General features: G+C 36.6%; 1 protein-coding gene across 2 annotated transcripts in view; it reads left to right on the top strand.

The window, feature by feature from the left end:
• The window catches only part of Tusp (WD40 superfamily protein Tusp), a 320,891-nt gene that overhangs the window by 137,267 nt on the left and 161,357 nt on the right, over positions 1 to 22,267 (top strand). For both annotated transcript variants that reach the window (XM_081732680.1, XM_081732675.1), the window contains exon 2: positions 20,051 to 20,215. In XM_081732680.1, coding sequence (XP_081588806.1) covers positions 20,051 to 20,215 — 165 coding nt within the window. The remainder of the gene's footprint in view (positions 1 to 20,050; positions 20,216 to 22,267) is intronic.

Here is a 22,267-nt window from a genome sequence, read left to right as displayed (position 1 = left end):
CAAGTAAAAGAAAAATGGTAAATTTTGCATTATTTTTAGTAAGGCAGGCTCTTAACATTTCACATCCCTGTACACGAAAGGAAGTGAAATCCGACGTTGCACCTGCACACCATTGACTTTTGACAGATGTCAATAGGTTTGAGCAGGATTTTAGAGTATCTAATACAACTTTAGCTTTCAAGCCAGGATGATCGCCCAATGGGTTTAGTTTTGTCACATTTCTTTATTTTATCCCACAAAAAATGTGTTTTTTTTATTCTTGTTATGAAACATTGTTATCAAGAGTTCATTTATCCTTCAAAAAAAAAAAAAAAAAGAAAAGAAAAGAAAAAGAAAAAAAAACGTTAGCTTCCCCTTAGTCCTTACATCTCTGCGTACTCATATGCTAAATCTGCAGGAAAATAGAAACTACGAAAAATGTTGGGATTCTAATTTTTTATCTCATGGTCGTCTCTATTATAAATATTTATAAAAATGAAATGAAATCTGTTTTACATCCCATGCTTATGCCGTGTGGGCTAAAGAAGACAGCGATGATGAGAAGTGAATGAAATGGTGGAGTGAAGAAAGTGGGAGGAAACGGGAGAATCCCAAGAAAATCCACGTACACTATGTCTATCCACCACAAGTCCACTTGGCGCGAGCTGGAATCGAAGCAGGCACCCATGCTCTAGAGGTGAACGCTCTACCAGTGAGCTACCATGGCCCCTATAAATATTTTGATATCAATACACTTTAATCTCCACAACGATTTCGTTGTACGTCTATTAGAAATTGCTCTGCAAGCTGTAGTATTCTATTACGAGCACTGTTTTATTATTTATTGAAAACTCTCGAAGTACGGAGTAAGCTGAATCGTATGTTTTCAGATTAATTGATGGCAAATGTTTTGAGTACTTTGACAGGTGTTGGTGTGAGAGGACTGGTTGAGAGCTTTATGATCGTTTATAGCTTCATTATACGTTTGCATATTCATCACTTGAGAGCTCCATTCAAATTACATCGACGTTTCTCGTCGGTTTACGCGAGAGATGTTTCCTCTTACTGGCTTTACAGTGACCTTATTTCATAATATTCATGTAATACAAGATAATGGATGCTTAATGTTAACATTATTGTATTCGTGTTTCATATGTACTATGTAACCGCAGCAATATACTGTATTTTTGTTTCTTTTAACTGCAACTTTATCCCCTGAAAAAACAGGCACAACAAAGAAATATGTCTATAGGACTAGGTAATCTTAATTATGAAAGAGAAACGTCACCCTTTGCGTTAAGCTATCCTGAAATATTATTTAATCTTGCTTACGAGATTTATAATCTAGAAAGACGAGGAGCACAAGAATTCCTTATAATAAACGACAAACGTCTCACTGCGTTACAGCCACGCTAATATGTGTCGCTACTTATACTGCCACTTGTCTTCCTGAAGCTAATAGATGTCGCGGTGTGTTGGAAAGTCTTAAATATGTATAAGAAAGTCTTAAATAATTCCATTAAAAATATGATACAGACTTTCAACTGATTAGACACATACTTAAAAAAAAAACAGTGTTGAATGTAGACAATTAGAATTTTTATAAAACACTGTTTTCACTGGGGATTGGCAAAACCGGTTTTTATATAAAAAAAAAGGAAAAGGTTACTAGAAATACCGAAATCCCAAAAATCGAAATTTCGGTTTTCTCCAAAAATCGTTTCGCTTTTTCACTGAAACCGTTTCCCTTTCGGAAAATACATAAAACTATTTCTGTGGGAAAGGAATCGGTTTCTGGAGAACAGCGAAGCACTATTCTGGCCAGAAATTGAACAAGTTTTGGTAAAACTGAAACTGGTTTTGGAGAAAACAGAAACCGGTTTAGGCAAAAAAAAACGTTTTTTAATTTTCAAAAACAGCTCCGTTTTTTCTAAAAACCGGAAACCGAAAAACCGTTTTTGTGCCCACCACTAGTTTTAACCTATAGTGTACAGCTCTGCGGATGCAAGACTTTGGTACAAATACAAATATTTAGGAGTCTGATTGTTACCGAGTTCCGAAGCATTTCCAAATCAACAATTTGATCCTGGAATCTAAATTAAAAATTTATTCAGTTGAAATTCCAAAACCTCTGAATTTTCAGAATCTCCGAACTTTATCTGAAATGTAGAAAGTCGAAATTACGGAAGTTTAGTCCGGCATTTTGGAAACTCATAATTTCGAAATCACGAAATTGCGGAATTGAAATTGGAATTCCGAACACATCTATTTAGGAGTAATGATATCAAGTAATTAAGAATAACAAATGTACAAATGAAAGGAAATGCCTGACATTACACCATGATTAGAGACCGGATGTTTAGGTATTAAAAACCTGGAAAATAGGCAGGCAAATAGGCACTTAAATTTTAAAAATAGGCACTAAAATGTAACTCGAAATAATGAAGATAAATAATACAATTAAAAATAAATTCAAGTCATAGATATGTTCAAATAATATAGAAACATTCCTATTTGTTAATATTTTCTTTTAATGTATATATAAAAACGAAGCTTGGCATGTATTCCATTAATATTTGGTAAATATATTCTCTTACAGCACTTTATCACTACACATAATAGTCCAAATCTTATACACTTATCAGTACACACAGCAGTCCAAGGTTTTACAGCACTTTGTCAGTACACATAGTAATTCAAAGTTTTACGACATATTATCACTACAAACAGCACTCATCTCGGAAGAGGCAAAATCCTTTCTTGAAATAGGGCTACTAAATTATATATTTTTCCTCAATAAAGTCTTATTTTGAAGAAAGTCTATAGAATAGGCAACATTAGGCACTAAAGCAATTATTTAGGCAGGAATGGGAGAAATAGGCAAAATAGGCAGAATAAAATTGGCTTAAATTGAAATTATAATCCCCCATATAAACTTTAAAACGTTATTTTTGATTGTATCTTCAATATTAAAGAATAGGCATTTTGCCTAACATCCGGTCTCTAATCATGATAAATAACTTCTATCGTCACAATTAATATCAAAGAACTTAAAATTGAAACGGAGATACAAATATAATTGTAACGTTCCTCTTTGAGCGTTACATTTTCTCAAGGAGAATATTTGCGGAAATGTTCAATCAGCTCTCGGCTAATATTATTTCTTTTTATTTTCTCAATTCTCGACTCTCATGAAGGATTCAAGATGGTCGACAATTGGACTAGTGCATGTAGATGTAGTATGCTACTTTCCTTTGTACGTCTATGGTTTGCGTTGAGCGGCTTTTGAGAGTAGCTCGGATCGTTTGAAATAATTTAAATTTTTGTGTTTCATGTAAAACGGAAGGATTATTATGAATCTGCATATATAAATGCCCGTTTATATAATTTTGATTCTCCTTTAGTTATATTTGTTTTATTATAAAATCTGTTATTTCCATTCTACGCTCTGATGCGTAGTATGGAATGACCAATCCGGAAGTGAGAGGGCTGCGGAGAGCCCCCTCTGGTTCACCTTTTCTTTGTACTACGAACTGCGAACATGGCCGTGGTGAGGTGAAAAGCACGATTGTCCATATTTTCGGATATTAATTTACAGTGAATTATGCAGTGAGTGGCCGTTTTTTTAATATAAATATTTAAAGAAGCTGTTTAGTCGAACGTTATGCTAGGCCAGCGGGTATAAACAAGAATCACAAGAGAACTTACTCAAATATTCGACCTGTGCGTTTTGGAATATGGCTGGGATTGGTTAGATATTTCCTAACTGTTAATGTGATGAAAGCTGAAGTTCAGAAATCCCTTTTGTGCTGTCTCCGAGACCGAACTCGATTGATGTATGGCTTCCTTCTCTTGACGTTGTAAATTTCCGTCCACCCTTACTACGTTTTCTTGGCAAGGGACTTCGTCCTATATTACTTGTTGTCAGCTCAGCCTGCCTCTCCGGAATTTAATGTGTCTAACTGTAGTCGCTGTTGTGAGGATGAACATTGCAGCAGCTTTGCAGTGATTGTTTGTCTACCTGGTGGAGATAGCAGTGGAACGTATGCTTTGCTGTTAACCAAGGAGGGGGTGTGATCAATCCACGCCGAGGTTATGGCTGTACACATGGTGAGATGTTGGAGGAGTCGTCAGGACCGGTCGCCACCCTGGAGTGCGGTTTCACAGTGTTTCCTCAGTGTCCCTATTCGTAAAGTGAAACCACGGTCGGGTGAGCTTTGGTAACTGTCTACTAGGTAAATATGTCTATTTCTTTTATTCCGTCTTGTGAAGAAACTAGTATCATCCGGGAAGTTGCGGAAGAAATTGTCCACCGTTTATAGTTGTCCAAATTGTCTTAAATATAACGTCTAACGTCATATTAATGTCTTCGTGTGTTCATTATCTTACTACAGATTACTTATGAACAAACAATAATATACGTTTAATAATTCTCAGTTTTCTTGGTGTATACATATATATATATTATCCGAGTCAGTTTATAATGTCCATAATATTGTCCGAAATGAGTTTTGTCCGTAATATGTCCGAGTAAACGAGAGTGAGTCTCTATCCAGTAAGTTGAATCATACGCCAGCGGGATAGTCTGATATCAAAGCCGTTTCTCTCTTGCTCTGAATAAAATCATCTCTTAGAGTTGTCTAGATGTATAATATATTACTCGCTGCCATCTAGCACATGTATGTTAGCAACAGGTATTCCGTATTGTTTATTCTCTCAGGTATTCTATTTGATAAATTAAGGATTGATTAGCGATGGCTAGTTTACGTCTGTCCAGCAGCGGGCATTCCGTATTGTTCATCAATAACTATATACATAAGTATATCTATATCATTTACAATCTAAGCATTAAGTCGCCGCACCCCAAGTTTGCATTCTCGAGTTGTCCTGTTACATTTGATTGTGATGTTGCTCACTAAATCAGTGAGGCACATTAAGACGGTGGGTGTACGATACCACTCGTACTTCAATGCGGGAGTGTCAGAAGTCGAGTCTAATTTCATTGGCTGGTTTTGTGTTCCCCATAATGTGCTACAGAGTTTAATGTTATTACCGCCGCTGCTAATAGTGAATGTCGAGGGAAATGCCCTCTTAGCAGTTGGATGCGGGTGAAGTGGAGAAGTTATGTACTAAAAGGGGGAAGGTTAATCGACGCAGCCGTAGGTCTCTCTCTTTGCAAGGAGATGGTTACGAGTGGTAATGTAATTGGTAAATTTCCTTTGGTGAAGTAGCCTGCCAAGGACTTTGTGCTATTGTCTAGAAATGTAAACAACTCTCTTACTGTTAGTACAGTGTGGCTTAATTTATATTGTTATTTACCTTTGAGTTGTGTTGGCGTTAAAGGGTTTGAGAAACTTAAACGAAATACAAAGATTTTTTTTTCCTGAATCTATCCACGATCATAAATGTCAATGAGAGTCTTTTGTTATACGTTTATTACAAGGAAAGTTAAATAAACAGAGATGCAAGATATATGGTATTATCTTAAACGATTTTTTTTTCTTTTCCTCGTCTTTTCCTTAGCATTGACAACGCAAGTAGTGTACAAGAATCTGGAGTAAGTAGCGTTGTGTTTACTGGTCTATAAATTATAGTGTAAGAAGGAATAACGGCGACCCAATGTTTTTTTTTTCCTTTTCATTTCCTTCGTTTCCTTAATGTCAGCTACGGATACAAATTCAAGGTAATATAAGACGCAAGGTAGCGCTTTTTAGGTTTGGTTCCCATAGCCAAAATTCTAATTATTGGAAAAGGTGACGCCGCAAGTTTGGCTATCTAGCCATGGAATCGAACTAGCGTAACCAGCGCTTTTCATAATGCTGCTTGTTGTATTGTATAAACATGCAAGTTGTTCGCTGACCCATAAAGAAAAAAACGGATTGAGGATTTTCGAAGACAAAATTGCTTTGTACTGAAAAGTATTTGGCGCGAAATAGATGAACGAAGTAAAGAATTTTGAGTGTAATGAAACGCGCTAAACTTCACGACAGCTTCAGGTCAATAAATATTCTGTGAACAAAAAAGTCGAGATGTCTAAAACGGGAGACACGTCGTTCGTGTGGGTTCATACTAGGGATGGCCAAAATTTTCCGGAATCCGGATTCCGGAAATTTTGTTTTCCGGAATCGGAAAATTTACTTTCCGGAATTCGGAAAAATTCCGGAATTCGAAAAATTCCGGAAATCAGAAAAATTCCGGAATTCGGAAAAATTCCGGAATTCGGAAAAATTCCGGATTTCGGAAAAATTCCGGAATTCGGAAAAATTCCGGATTTCGGAAAAATTCCGACATTCGGAAAAAATCCGGAATTTAGAAAAATTCCGGAATTCGGAAAAATTCCGGAATTCAGAAAAATTCCGGAATTCGGAAAAATTCCGGATTTCGGAAAAATTCCGACATTCGGAAAAATTCCGGATTTCGGAAAAAATCCGGAATTTAGAAAAATTCCGGAATTCGGAAAAATTCCGGATTTCGGAAAAATTCCGGAATTCAGAAAAAATCCGGAATTTTTCCGAGATCCGGAATTTTTCCGATTTTACTTTCCGGATTCCGGAAAGTAAAAATTCTGGAATTGGCCATCCTTAGCTAGTAGTTGTTAAAAGAGAAACACAATAATGAATAGGCTATATATACTGTATTAATTTCTTGTAGTTGGATATGTCTTTATCATTTACGTAGACAATTGCTACTGCAGTTATTTACTACTTTATGAGAAAGATCTTATTTTCACACACAAAAAAGTCGCCGGTATGTCTCAAACATTATCGCGTTCCCACCTGCAGCTGCTCCAAAGCACTGCAAACTACTTTTTAATCAGGCGAAAGGCAGTGAAGGAAAACAAATCTCAACAAATATTCTAATAACATTCGCTTATTGTCAACATACCTACAGTGAGCGCAGAAAGTGTTCGTACACCGTGCATAGTTTATATTGAAAACAGCTAGCATGAGAACGGGAGGTGGAAAAATATATATATAACCAGAAATAAGACTACACATTCATACATTTTATTTCTATATACAAGAGAAAGGCCAAACAAACACAATCACTGTTTTGTTCAGAAGAAAAGAGAGAATTCCTTTTTTGTAAACGCAAAAAGTCACCGTACACTTATGCTTGAATTAATGCTTATAAAGTATATTACGTTATTTAATATTTTGTGGGATTACCCTGTGCGTTAATGATTGTCTGTAATCTTCGTGGCATTGATTTCACCTGTAGTAGTTCGTAGTTCTGTAGCTTCGGGACTGATTATGTCCCATTCTTCTTGAATAGCTTTTCTTAGGCCTTCTTTAGTAGACAAGCTGTGCCTTCTGATTCTTGTCTCCAGAACAGATCATAGATGTTCTATGGGGTTCATGTCTGGGGATTGGGGAGGTGTGCGAAGCTGTTTCAAGGTATTATAGAGTCAGGGGCGGGTCCAGAGGGGGCAATCGCCCCCCCCCCCACAAGAGGAAACTCTTATTTTATACATAAATAAACCCATCCATAACAAGTTTGGAGCTCTTAAAAGTAGCAGTATTACCGCCGACCGCCCCCCCCAGAAGTCCGTCCTGGATCCGCCCCTGGCAAACCTTGCAGACAGGCCTTGTTCAACAGTACAAACAATAATTGCGATGTATAATGTTTCTATCACTGTGCGAAACCATAAAAAAAATAATAAAAAAAGAACTCGAAGACCAAGAGTGTTGAGTGAACAAGTTAAACGTTACATTATTAGGGAAAGAAAAAAGGTTCCAAAAAGTAGTGCTGTGCAATTGGCAACGGATCTGGAAACACGCGGTGTTAAAGTATCAGCCAGTACAGTGCGGAATATTTGCAGGGTATCATGGTCGGATAGCCAGGAAAATGTTCTGGGTGAACAAGACAAATCGTATAAAGAGACTAAAGTTTGAAAAAGAGTATAAAGATAAGGGATCAGGCTTCTTTCTGGAATAGGGTCATATTTTCGGACGAAAATAAATTTAATTTTATCGAGTCCAATGGGAGGCGTATGGTATGGCGCAAGGTGAATACAGAGATGAATCCTCAAAATCTCGTCTCTAAAGTAAGACACGGAGGAGGGTCCGTGCTCGTCTGGGGTTGTATGAGTGCCTCAGGAGTGGGTCGTCTCCACCTTATCGATGGAGTGATGATCTACAAAGTGTATATTAACATATTAAAGGAATATCTCCATACTAGTGGGCAGAAGATGGTTCTTGAAAACAATTTATTGTTCAGCAAGACAACGACTCCAAACATACAGCGGAAAATACTCGATTGTGACTACTCTATACAGGGGCGGATCCAGGACGGACTTCTGGGGAAGGGGCGGTCGGCAGTAATACTGCTACTTTTAAGAGCTCCAAACTTGTTATGGATGGGTTTATTTATATATAAAATAAGAAAGTTTCCTCATGTGGGGGGGGGGCGATGGCCCCGATCGCCCCCCTCTGGATCTGCCCCTGAGGTTTGCTATCTTTCTCAAAGACTTACCCTTCTTATGCACTTTAATAATTACTTTTCTTGTCTCCTCATTTGTTTCTGTTCGGTTGCTTCCCATTTCGACAGCCCACCGTGCAGTTTTTTCACTCCTATTCACAACTAAACTCATTCTGTTACTCGTCATGCTATACAGAGGTGTATACTCACAAGTAAACCTTACGTTTGGGTGAATCGAGTTGCTGACTGAGACACATATGAGAAAGTAGTACTAAATGTGGTCAGTATTTCAGTGAAGTTGTAGGTGCGAAGCTCCAGGGGTTTAGGAGATACAGCTACCAGAACATCACATGGAAGTACAGAATAGTCTTCATACAGTTGGAGGTAAAAGCCCTGTAAGACCTCTTGTAACGACAAAAGGTGAATAACAAATATATGGGTATATATTAGAAGTAGGGGAAAGTCATATAGTAAGGGTATACCTCACGGCGGCCATCTTGAAATCCGCCATTTTGAATTAAGGTTAAGTTTTTAAAATAGGAATAGGGTCATGTGATACATGATTTAAGGCGCAAATTTAATCAGAAGAACAATGGTGACGTTAATTTTGATTTACGCGCAATTGGTAAAAAGTTACAGGGAAATTAAATATTGTTGCAGCATATGTATTAGTCCTTTACCCCACCTTGTAAATTTTGTGTTAATGATAATAATTAAATAAAAAGCAGGTGGATAAATATTAGGTCTATGGTAAGAGTTGCTTTGATGGTGGTCATGTTCAAATCCGCCATTTTGAATCAGACAAAAGTTTTAAACAAAAAGCATTACATTGACACCTTATTAATAGCAAATTTTATCATAAATCCAACGGTATAACCATTTTTGCTTTATCATTAACCAGCATTTGTTATCGCATAAACAAGTTGCTAATTTAAGGAAAAATGACCAAAGTGGAATTGAGTCATAATTAAACTTGGGAACTTTCTTCCAGAAAAATCCTCAATTAGTACAATCAATATGTAGTTCAGAAAAGAGTGCATGACTTGCACAAATGCTCTGCTCACAGTGAGCACACCTCACAAAGGCAATCGAGTTACACTTGACACATTTGTTGTTAACAATTCCGTCAAAGCAGTAGTCGTAAATCAAAATTAACGTATGGATTATGGTAAAATTTGCTATTAATAAGGTGTCAATGTTATGCGTTTCGTTTAAAACTTTTGTCTGATTCAAAATGGCGGATTTGAACATGGCCGCCATCAAGGCAACTCTTACCATAGACCTAATATTTATCCACCTGCTTTTTATTTAATTATTAACATTAACACAAAATTTACAAGGTGGGGCAAAGGACTAATACATATGCTGCAACAATATTTAATTTCCCTGTAACTTTTTACCAATTGCGCGTAAATCAAAATTAACGTCACCATTGTTCTTCTGATTAAATTTGCGCCTTAAATCATGTATCACATGACCCTATTCCTATTTTAAAAACTTAACCTTAATTCAAAATGGCGGATTTCAAGATGGCCGCCGTGAGGTATACCCTTACTATATGACTTCCCCCTACTCCTAATATGTACCCATATATTTGTTATTGACCTTTTGTCGTTACAAGAGGTCTTACAGAGCTTTTACCTCCAACTGTATGAAGACTATTCTGTACTTCCATGTGATGTTCTGGTAGCTGTATCTCCTAAACCCCTGGAGCTTCGCACCTACAACTTCACTGAAATACTGACCACATTTAGTACTACTTTTTCATATGTGTCTCAGTCAGCAACTCAATTCACCCAAACGTAAGGTTTACTTGTCAGGTGAATACTAGTGAACCCCAGTTGTGGTATCTTTGTTTCGTATTCGTACGTCAGGTGTACGATCACTTTTTGCGTCTACTCTATATATTTTCTACGGAATTTATTTACTTTCTGACCATTAAACTTGTCTTTGTGGTTCTTTATTGATATATTCATAAAGCTTAGTTTTCATTATTCATATTGTGTGTGTTATTACACTTCTTAAATTTTCTGTTTCTTTTTCGCAGGCATTCTCGTTTCAATAGCATAGGTGTACGAACACTTTCTGCGCTCACTGTATGTACAGTAAATACAAATTGACTTTACGAAGTATACAATGTAATTGTTCAATAATTAACATAAGCAGGCATTCATTAATTTATATTAATATAATAGTTAACAAAACTAATAAGCGGGTGATTGATGACTCAGTGGTAGAGTTTTCATCTATGGTATTCTAACCCAGGACATGTGGGTTTTCGATGGCTAATTTTGTGTTCGAAAATTTTCCCGGTGGTACTCTTGGTTCCCTTTCTTATATTTGTTCCATCATCACTCATTAACGAATTTAGTTTATCAAAACTCTATAGCCATATATTCATTCTGTCCGTCAGTGAAACAAACAGTCTCAAGAACTATCTGATGGATTACCAATCAATTTTGGCCATGATGTACAGAGTCAATAGTTAAGAATCGAGTTCCCTGATGAATGTAATATTCAAACCGGAAGCGGTACAAATCAACCATTTCCGGTTTTAACGTTAATCATTATATAGTAAATATGGTAATAGATAGCGAGAAGCGGTTTCCAGTAATCGACATATATAACATTCATGTAGATAGCATGTTACCCAGTTTGTGCATCTGCTGAAAATAATGAGCTTAGGTATTTAGAGAGCATTTTCCGCTTTAGAAAATGTGTGCTTGGTAAAGAATGTAGAGATTTAGCTGAGTCAGGCACGTAGCTAGAATATGGTAATAGGAAGGGGGGGGGTCTGTCACGAAATACTATGGTTATTTACCAGGGGCTCAATCATTCTAAACTATTTTATTGGCAACATATATTGATTCGTTTAGCCAAGATTTCTAATGGGGGCATGATACTGTGGTTACACACCAGAGGCTCGATCAATCTAAATATTTTACTGACACCATACCCATATTGATTGGTTAGGACAATAAAATGAGGATATATTAGTAAGTATTTTAATAAGAAGCTATGAAGAAATCTCGAGTAAAAAATTATAAAAAAGTATTGAAAAAGATATAGTCTTCCGAGGTCATTCGAACGGTGTCGAGAATTTTGCGTCTGGGAAATTTGCGCCCTACCTCAAGAACAGGGAAAATTGCGCCTGCGATGTACCTCCACCGGGAAGTTTGAGACCTGCGAAATAAAAGAACCTATTGGAGCTTACGCATTTCCTCGGAGGGGCTGACATTACAGCATAAACAATCCTCCCCCCACAACCATGCCATTTGTGATTTATTTTCATTGTGGCTATATAAGGGGAGAATAAACTTCAATATAAGCCAAAAGAACACAACGGATCAACGCAATCACTGCTTCTTCCAGAGATGATTTTGGGGGAACACTGGCCTCCCCAGAGCTCTCAGAGTGCCCCCTCGGAGGAGACCAAAATAATACGTCTATAATATAATAATAAATAGAATAGTACCAGCAGTGACCCCCCTCCGGAATACTAAATGTGCCCCCCGGAACATTTTTCCTGAAAGAACGACTGAACGCAATTGTGTGTTTGAAGTGTAATTCCAGCAAGTAAACACACTGTACATAGTTTTCTTGATAATATTACTGAACTGATTTTACATTCACTTTACATTTTCTTTTCTATATTTTGTGTCCTGAAAAGCCAAACAACTCTCAAGGATTGTGAACAGAGATATCTGGGTAGAGCCAAACAGCCTTTTGTGGATTAAATTATACTCTTTGATTATATTAATAAATAATTATATATCAGTCATTTATACGTTTATTGTAAATTTTGTAGTATAATGAAAAATTGTATTTGTATGGATTGCCCTTTAGTGAACTAAAATTGTATTTTTTTTTCATTTGTTCGGAATATTATAACGGATGGAGTAACTCACTGAGACGATGAGAGGCAAGCCTAGTTCAAGTGCGAGTGGAAGTTACTTTACACAATACAATAATAAGTTGAATTGTAGGGCGCTAACATCCCAGTGCAAATATATAGCCGGCGCATTTTCCCCTCTTTTTGGGGTAGGGCGCAAACATTCCAGTGCAAATATATTGCGAGTGCATTTTTTCCTATTTTTGTGGTAGGGCGCAAAATTCTCGCATTCAAGGAAACTATAATGTCCGTGAAGTTGACAAGCCACTTATGTCAGACTCCAATTTCGACTTTAAACGTCGCTAGTGCTAAGTTAGTGTTCGATAGTGACGCAAATCGTTAGTACTCCAACTACATGCCAACACGCCCACTTCTAAGAATCATCTCAAAAGTGAGGTTAACCATTAGAGCAAGTAAGTGCTCATTGGTGCCATTAACATTAACGTTAAAGCCTCCATCGTACGGCCCTTTGAGTAATAATAACACCACGTTTTTTGCTAGTCTCAATGCGTCCCTATATTCTCGCGAATATTCTGACGTGCCCAAGTTAGTTACTTTTTTTTTGGGACTATTGTTTATGTTATTGTTTATTGTTTATTGCTAGTCTGCAGAGTAGTCCTTACATTAATATGCCATTGTCCTTGATAATCATTGCGTATTTACAAGCAATTTGTTATTACTGTTAGAAGATATCAAAAAACAAGATAAAATATACTACTTAACGGTTCATATTTTTCTTTTACAGTACATAAACGATTAATAATAATAATAATAATAATAATAATAATAAGAAGAAGAAGAAGAAGAAGAAGAAGACTATTCCAGCATAAAAGTTATCAATTGCATTACACTGGCAACAAGCGACGCATATTTTAACTTCATAAAAAATCGTTTCTCACGATTTTCTGGAAAACTACGTATGATAACATCTTCATTATGTCAAGTTGTTTATCTCAGTGTAATATATGTCTTACCTCTGGACAATATCACAGTAAAACAAAAATTAAATATTAGGAGTACATCGTACTTTTGGACTACATCTCATTAACCATGGGAAGATTGAGTAGTGTATACTTTAAGATATAAGTTTCAGCTTAACTTGCATCATACATTCTTAGGATTACAAAAAGGAAATTTGTTCGTTTGCATTTGAACAAAATTCTTAGGATTACAAAAAGAAAAAATAATTTTTCCGAATTCCGGAATTTTTCCGAAATCCGGATTTTTTCCGAATTCCGGAATTTTTCCGAATTCCGGAATTTTTCCGAAATCCGGAATTTTTCCGAATTCCGGAATTTTTCCGAAATACGGATTTTTTCCGAATTCCGGAATTTTCCGAAATCCGGATTTTTTCCGAATTCCGGAATTTTTCTGAATTCCGGAATTTTTCCGAATTCCGGATTTTTTCCGAATTCCGGAATTTTTCCGAATTCCGGAATTTTTCCGAAATACGGATTTTTTCCGAATTCCGGAATTTTTCCGAAATCCGGAATTTTCCGATTTTACTTTCCGGATTCCGGAAAGTAAAAATTCCGGAATTGGCCATCCCTAGTTCATACAATCCTAGTGGTGAAGCGTGGAGGAAAGAGACCTTTGGGTAGGCCAAGAAAATATTGGAGAGGCTAATACAAAATAAAGCAAGTGGATAATAACAAATCAGGATAAGATAGACTCGTTTTCGAAGCTTTCCTATTAAGGATTGAATGGGCGAAGTTTTACATTGTAGCAATCGAATGTCATACGGATAATAAGATGGATCTTTTTCGAAAAGAAAGAACATATAGTTGCCGTAAGAATCCCTAACTTTTCAGGTAAGTGGAAAAAAACCTTAAACCAGGAGTGTGCAACTTGAAACAGTGGGCGGGCCAATCACAGAGCACTAAATGGCGTCACGTGCCTCACTGTAGGTATATCATTTTTACGACAATTGAATAACATAGTATTAAATGATGGAACATGTTCATCGTAATTTACATCACAATAACACAAAACAACTGTTACACTGGTAACCAAAATATTTACTCACTAAAGAGGAGCAGAACAATGTATTTAGAACTTTGTCGGTACATCTAGCAATCCTTATACCGAGGAAAATTTTCACCCAAGTACCTGCGCTTGCCAAAGGCTTGTCTTCAGGGCGTTACCACGTTTCGCACTGTGTGATTGATGGAAATTTTTCAGTTCACTCTTAACAGGTTTTCTAAAAAACAAAAATTATAATAATTATTGTTTTCAATAACTGACCAGCGGGCCGGAAGACAGTGTTAGGCGGGTCACATATGGCCCGCGGGCCGGCTGTTGCACACGGCTGCTTTAAACGAAAGGCTTCGTCTGCTTATTCACGGATTTTGACGTAGGCTGTTCACGTAAGATCACAGTTGAACTAGGAACTGTTGGACTATGTTGAAAGTTTCTTTCTCTAAATTCTATAGATATTGAAACATTCTCTAACATGTTTATTAAGTATATTGAGAACCTTTTCTGATAAATAATGACAAGTATTGTCGCTGGTACGTTGAGTCCTGTGTTTAATAATCAAGATTCACTTATCGTAAGCAGCTTTCACAATTATTTTGCCATTGTCGATTATGGTAGATTAGATAAAATTTTGCAAGTAGAGTAAAATCTCGTTAAGGAGTTTAAAATCATTATTATCTGTACCAACTTTGCGCTAACCGGAGGCTTCTGAGGAATTCTCGCAGCCAACCTCTGTGCATTTGTCTCAATGCATCAGAAAATCCATATTTGTGTCAGCAAAATGTATGAGCGAATAAACACGAGCTGTGTTTGTGGTTGGTTGATCTGGAATTACATAATGGTTGCTTGTGTCCTATCTCTCTGTGGCGCAAATGCTGAGAGAGAAACCTCCATTCCTTTACCACAAACTCCTCAACCGTTCATCTACTGCATTCCAGATGAAAGGTAATGATGCATGATTGAAAGACAGACAGCTTATCACTCTATCAGAACAGATTATTCGCTTGCACGTTTTTTTTTTAATTTTAATTATGTTCTCATTATCACGTGGTTCATCAATTTAAAAGCTTCGATCCCAAGTTCACAATTACAGCTGTTTAAGAGATATTCATTTAGTGTTTTTAATCATCATTATAATACAGTGAAACCTCTGAATAACGGACACCAATGGGGCATGAATTTTTGTCCGTTTCTGAGAGGTGTCTGTTACAGAGAGGTTACAGAAATTTAAATTCTCACAACGGTAATTGTATGCAGTAATGTACAGTAAATACATTATATATGAGCGTAAATACGTAAAATTCAATATGAAAATACTCTATTTACTACATATTTGAATTACTGGAAGGGATGAAGGAGAAATTCATTTCTGTTAAATAATATTATTGCTCGGGTATGTGTTAATATTCGTATACTGCAAAAGATACACCGTAAAAAGTGTGTTTGTGTACTGGCGCGGTATCGTCGGTGGCGAAATGGATGTAAAAGCAAGTTATTGAGAGTTCATATGTTTGACTCAGAGAAAGTGAGAAAGGATACCGGGAAAACTCCAACCCAGACCTCTTCCAGTATCATAAGTAAGATAAAAATGTTGATTTAAAAAAAAAAAAAAAAAAAAGGAAACATTGTTCGTTGAAAATGTTGTAAAATAAACAATGTTTGTTTTGTTATCTACAAAATTGTCGGGAAAGAAGCAAGGCCTAGAGGGAAAAGAACTAAATTTGTTAGGGAAGGGAAGATGTTTCGCATAGAATTCTTGGCCATACGACTGACCCTACATGAGTGTTATTGCTTATTGAAGGTTTTCTAGGATTTCCATCAGAAAGCAGTTTATTGCGGGCAGAAAAAAAAAAAAAGAATTTAAGTTGAGCTTGAAGCCGTTCTGTTTGATGATTCACTAGGTCTAGACTCATTATAGATATACTTATCGGGGAAAGACTTTTCTATCTACTGTAATATATTTGCAGAATCGAGAATAATTCCTGTCCGTTATGAAGAGGTAATTGAAACGTTTGCGAAAAAAAAAAAGACTGTCCGCGTCCGTATCTGCGAGTGTCCGTGAAAGGGAGAATTTTGTTCCGTAAGAGAACTACATTTTTGCCGGGACGAAATAATCTGTCCGTATTATAGAGGTGTCCGTTAAGGGAGGTTTGATTGTAATAGGTATTTGGTTTCATTAACAGGAAAGCAATGATCGACATTTTTCCTAACCTTCAGCCACATTTACTTTCAATTAACTCTCTCATACTCACCCTCAAATATCGTTGATGCCCTGACACTTCATCCAACTCCCTTACACTCACTCATACTTACCCTTATTTGCCCTCACCCTCATACTAAAATGAGGATGAGGGCGGCCATCCATACCGCGAAACTCCCATGCACTGTAGTCCTCGGGTAGTCTCTTCGTCTTGGTCTAGAATTACTGATTTTAATGCCTTCCAAAAATTGAGGAGTTGAATGTAATAAGGGCGTAAACGAGTTTACGTCCTTTTTGCATCAAACGTATTTGTTTCTTTTGCCATGCTTGTTTACCCTCCTGGTAACATTTCAATTCAATATCGGAATAAAATGCTGCATATTACATTGTTTTTCTCCAACTGCATGTTTCAGACTTACGCCCTTATTGCATCAAACTCCTCAATTGTATTCTCTTTCAGCTTAATCTCAGGGAATCTTTTTCTAGCAGTTGTAAGTACTGTGGTTAGAGTTTTCATTTAGTATCAAGATGAGTGATGTATAAAGCAGACCGGCCTCCCTGGACAAGTCGCGCATATTTGTCAGTGGGCTAATTACATACATTTTCCTATATAATCCTCGTACCTATACATTAAAAAAAAATGGTATTCCATTTCTTTTTCTTTTTTTTAAATTTCAACTTCCGTTTCAAACGTACGTACTGACTGCGTTCATAATCAGATATCAACTATTTTTTTTTTAGAGGAGTTGTATAATTATTCTGGTCTAATTTTAATTGTTACTTTTTTTTATAATTTTATATTTCAATGCGAAACAAAGAAATATTTTTATAATTTACGGTTTCTTTCAGATTTATGATATTTATAATTTACAAAAGATGGTGAACAGGGACGTACGCAAGGGGTGAGTCCTGGTGGTCCGGACCCCCGGAATCCTGACTTTTCTGTAAATTTAGTTTAATTTTAGTGTTAATTTTACATATTTTGATGTAATTTATCCTCATTAAATTTGGAACCCCTAAAAATCTTTGGACTTCCTGAATAAATTCCAGCGTACGTCCCTGATGATGGATTCAGTTCCCCATTTTCTCAAAAAGTATCAATTCATGTGATCAGACTTTCTATACCTCTTTGTTTCATAGCGCTGCTTCTACGGCGCTGTTCTTATTATTTTGCGTTTCACGAGATCGAAATATGGAAGCCTAGCCTTCGCTTCATATTTCAGCCTTTGCTTCCGTTCTTCGCACAGCAGAAGTACGTTTATGGCCTTATTCTTTGCGAAAAAAAAAAAACTTTTTGTCCTTGTAATACACATTTCAATAAAAGTGAAATGAAATAAATATGTATCAACTCAAGTGCTCATTGCGTTCAAAAATTGACTTTAAATGGTTTACCCGTTTTCCCTGATGAGACGACAATTTCAAAGTCATTTTTGTATATTGAGAAAAGAAATTAAAAAATGCTCCACTTCTTTCTTTAAAACTGGAATTTCTGGAAACGATGTGACCATTTGTTTTGAATAAGGAGTTTATATACGCAGTTTCGTATCCGTAACACTTCTCTAATCTTAAAGGATTTTTGAGATATGGCCATGTTATCATAAGAATTGGAACCCCCACCTTCTAAGGGAAATATAAAAAGCACTAAAACACGTCTTTAATTGTTTTAAAGACCTGGGTTGATCCGTCACTCAGGCACTCAGTACTTATTTCATATATATTGATGTGTCAGCAATTAACAATAACTCAAAAGTCAGAGGAAGACTGAACTAGAAAAGCAATAATATCGTTATTAGTGGAGGTACCGTGGTTGAGAAACGAATGCTCTGTTTGTGTTTGACTGATCATCCCTAACCCTTTCCTCGTTTTATTGGAAACAAGAGGAAGAATGTTGCTGTTAAACTGAGGCCTTGTGATGTCTTCTCCCTTTTCACGCGACATAATTTGAGCTCATAAAGCGCGGAGAACTCTTCTCCCGAATGTTGAAGAATCTGAATAAATAAGGATGCCGAGGCATTGTAGAAAGACAATAATTGCTTTCGTTGGCAGTTTGTCTAAAGTTGTAAGCTTTGAGAAGCGTATGCAGCAGTTAGTATTAGCATTCATTAGGCAAAAGAGGAGAGAAGTTGCTGTCAATGCGAAGGATGCCTCTGGAAATCCAATCGGCTTATGTTGAAAGTCAGTGTAGAGTCTCGTTCATGCTGTCATTAGCGCTGCTCCACACTAGAACCAATAATGTATATTATTACACTTGCTTACATTTTTGTATGTTGTATAGTTATCTTAAGATTCGTTAATTATCCTATTTATGCTCCGTAACACTTTGAATTTGAGTGAAGAATTTTAAAGCAACAACATCCACAGGAAATTTAGAAAATGAGGCAAATAGTGACGATAAAGTGGTGTTGAATGAACTGAGGACTTCTAGCTCTTTGGCTGTTGTCGTAACCCTGCTTAGTTAAATATATCATAATTGTTGGACAGTGAAATTTCTGCCTTGAAAATAAATGTTAGTTCCTTTAATAGCATGTTTTCTTTCTATTGGTGGTGGTGGCGCATGACTGGTTTATATGTATTGTTCTTATTGAATTACTAACAGAACTGCCCGTTCAGCGCATGACTGAACACTATGCGACCTGCACCACCTTAGAGTAGTGTGGGTTGCGTGGTATATTCTATCTATACTTTTTGAATCTTCAGAACGTGTGAACTCCCTAATCCCTCGTACAGTCGAAAAAAAAAAAAAAAAACGTTCAATGTTGAATCCATATTAAGAAATCACTTCTCGGTATATCTTACTGGGTTCTGCTCTGTGGGAATGAACATTGAAACAGGAAATGATATATTTCTACCAGTTACAATTTAAACACGGATAACCATGAATCCATATCAACGATGTTTCTCTATCTCTGGCCCTTCCATACGACTTCCCTATTTAAATATTTAACAGTTTAAAAACTGAGAAAAAATTAAATGAAATATTTCAGTTTAACGTCCCATGCTTATTCCCTTTGGGCTAAGGGAGACGATGATTAAAGAAAGTGAATGATGATTGTAAAATTGGTAGAATGAGAAAGTGGGAGGAAGCGAGAAAATCCATGGACACGATGTTGTCCACCAGAACTTACTTCGCCGGGGATCGATCCAGGGACCCCACGTTCCAGAGGTAGGCTCTCTAGCACTGAGCCACTTGACCCCCAAAACTAAGAAAGAATAGAGTGGAAAACGTAGTGATGTCCCTTAACAACGTAGTACATGGAATCTTGGAGTGATTGATGGTTTCAAGATTTTCTTCTACATTTGACTAAACTGCAATACAAACCTCTATAAGGCTCACCAACTATGTAACAAGGACACTGTGGGTAACGAACGGTGGGAACAAAAAGCAAGAATGGACTTGGAGCTTAATACCTAATGTAATACTGACTTTTCACGTTCTAACTTTGGTAACTCTAGTTATACTTAAGGGGGCAGACGGAATCCCAAATTGTATGTCTCTAGTTTAGTAATAATAACATTAAATAAATGAGAGTGCATGATATAGTATTGCTTTTAACTGATAATTGCTATTGTCTCTTGAACAGGATGAAGGCTGGAAATTGAATCGCACCAACTACTACCAGGAAGGATGGCTCGCCACGGGCAACGTTCGGGGCATTGTTGGAGTCACATTCACGACATCTCACTGCAAGAAAGCCGTGGATTTTCCTCTGCGAACCAACTACAATTTGCGTGGTCATCGCTCAGAGGTCAGTACACTTCCCAATTCTTTGAATAATTTCTCAATATGTACACTAATGTTAAGAAAAAAAACTATTCACTTACTGCTGTTGTGCTTACGACTTCATACACAACGTTTTAGGAATGATAATTGCAAAAAAAAAAAAAAAAAAAAAAAAACCCTTAATGACATAAACGAAATTATATGCCGTAAGACTGGGTAACTTTGCACAAAATATGAAAAGAGTTTCACAGTCCTCTGTCGGTAAAACCACGAACTCTAAAGAGAACGTTTCAGCTGCCACCTTAAGATAGAACATCTAACTGTATTTTGGCTATAATGTTGGTGATTAACATTAGTTCTAATTACTCGGAGGGTTTGTTGTTTTAGATGTACGGAAAGCAATTACTATAAAGGCAGCCAAAATTTGAAAGATATCACGTACAAGAATTTCCGTCAAAGTTAAATCAGTTTCGTAGAATACTACTGTGTATAATGGGACTTTGAAGCAATAGTTGAAATTAAAATGTGAAAAATTTTAAAGTCATAAAAAAAAAAAAAAAAACTAAAACTGGGAGAAGACGGTTTCAGCCTTTACTCGGGGTTACTTTGCATCGGTCCAAAATACCCCGTAGATAGGAAATTATAACTACTGGAACCTCCTGCATTTTAAATTTAGGTAAATTTCCTGTTTAGGTAGATGCCTGAATAAATTTCTTGTTGGAAAATAAATAATGAACAGTGGCAGATCCAAAAAATAGTATATGTATATAAACGAGAATCCTGAGTAAGGAATTTGTCATAAGGGTAAATCTTTTCTTCGAATATTCTCTGGATATATTTTGAGATTCTCTCCTTATGTATAACTGCCCGCAGTATCCCATGAACCTAAATTGGGTAGTTAATGATTTTTTTTTCTTACAATACATCGATGCACAGACAAAAAGAGCTCTCCTACGCTGTCTTGATACTTTTTCAACGCTCACACCCAATATGACGCAAGTAAATTGTGTTCACTCATTCTGTGTAGGTAGTCTATGAGCGAGGTAGAGTATATTCTAAAAGAACGCACTGTGATTGAATTTTTAGGAACGGAAAAAAAATGAATTCTAATTAAAGTCCTCGTTGTTTACAATCAATTCGTCCACTGACACTGGTCCACCTCTTCAAGGTTATCCTCGATCGTGATGCGTGAAATGTTGCTGCCTACCTACTCCTGGCTTCTTCCCTCTGCACAGCTTATGAACAACGATGAATTTAACTGCGATTCGTTCCTTCGTTTTTAACACCCTATCACTGCACTTTGGCACAATAGGCTTCACTCCATTTCACAAGTTACCAATACATACGACTAGTGAAGAGAATTCAACGAACCTTGGCATGTTTGTAGTAGTTGGTGCTGCCCTGTACGCTGTATTGTTCTCACAACACGTATGATTGTGTTCCTTTTGCAGCCCAACCACATTCTCTCAGTCAACTCAATGATCTATTTTGCAAGGAAATCCCTACGAAAGTTATGTTCAGTCCGCTGGTCGAATTTCCATGGGAATTACATGGCATGCATATCTTAGATGTCTCCATTTAATCATCATCAGCATATCATAATGTACTTACGTTTGTTGCCTAAAATATTATTGTTTAAAAATAAATTTTACTATGTGTAAGCTAAAGTGCGAATATTCAAATAAATATTTATTATGCAGTTTAAAAGGAATAATTAATATATTAAACATGTTTATAAAGTCGTTTTCTATAAAACAATATTACAATACTTAAGAATAGCGACAGAAAATAACGCAGACAACTCCTATTCAATTCAATTCGATTTGATTTTCAGTTTAGCGACGCTATATAAGACATGGACCTACAACGTGAAATCCGAACTACATGAGCTCCCACCGGGAATGAAGCCCAGGCCTTTCAGCCAAAGGCGCGCACACTAACTGCTTAGCCACGAGGGACCTCTAGAAATCGTATTCACTTCAGGCTCAAACACCAGGTCAATAGCAAAGCAAGACTTCGTAAATCTGACTCCACAGTGAAGGATATTGGGATTTTGTTTCCAAGTTGTATTCTGATA

The sequence above is a fragment of the Thermobia domestica genome, chromosome 1 (genome assembly GCF_964235325.1).
Source record: "Thermobia domestica chromosome 1, izTheDome1.hap1.1, whole genome shotgun sequence".
Lineage (NCBI taxonomy): Eukaryota > Metazoa > Arthropoda > Insecta > Zygentoma > Lepismatidae > Thermobia > Thermobia domestica.
This window is presented reverse-complemented; position numbering and strand designations above follow the sequence as displayed.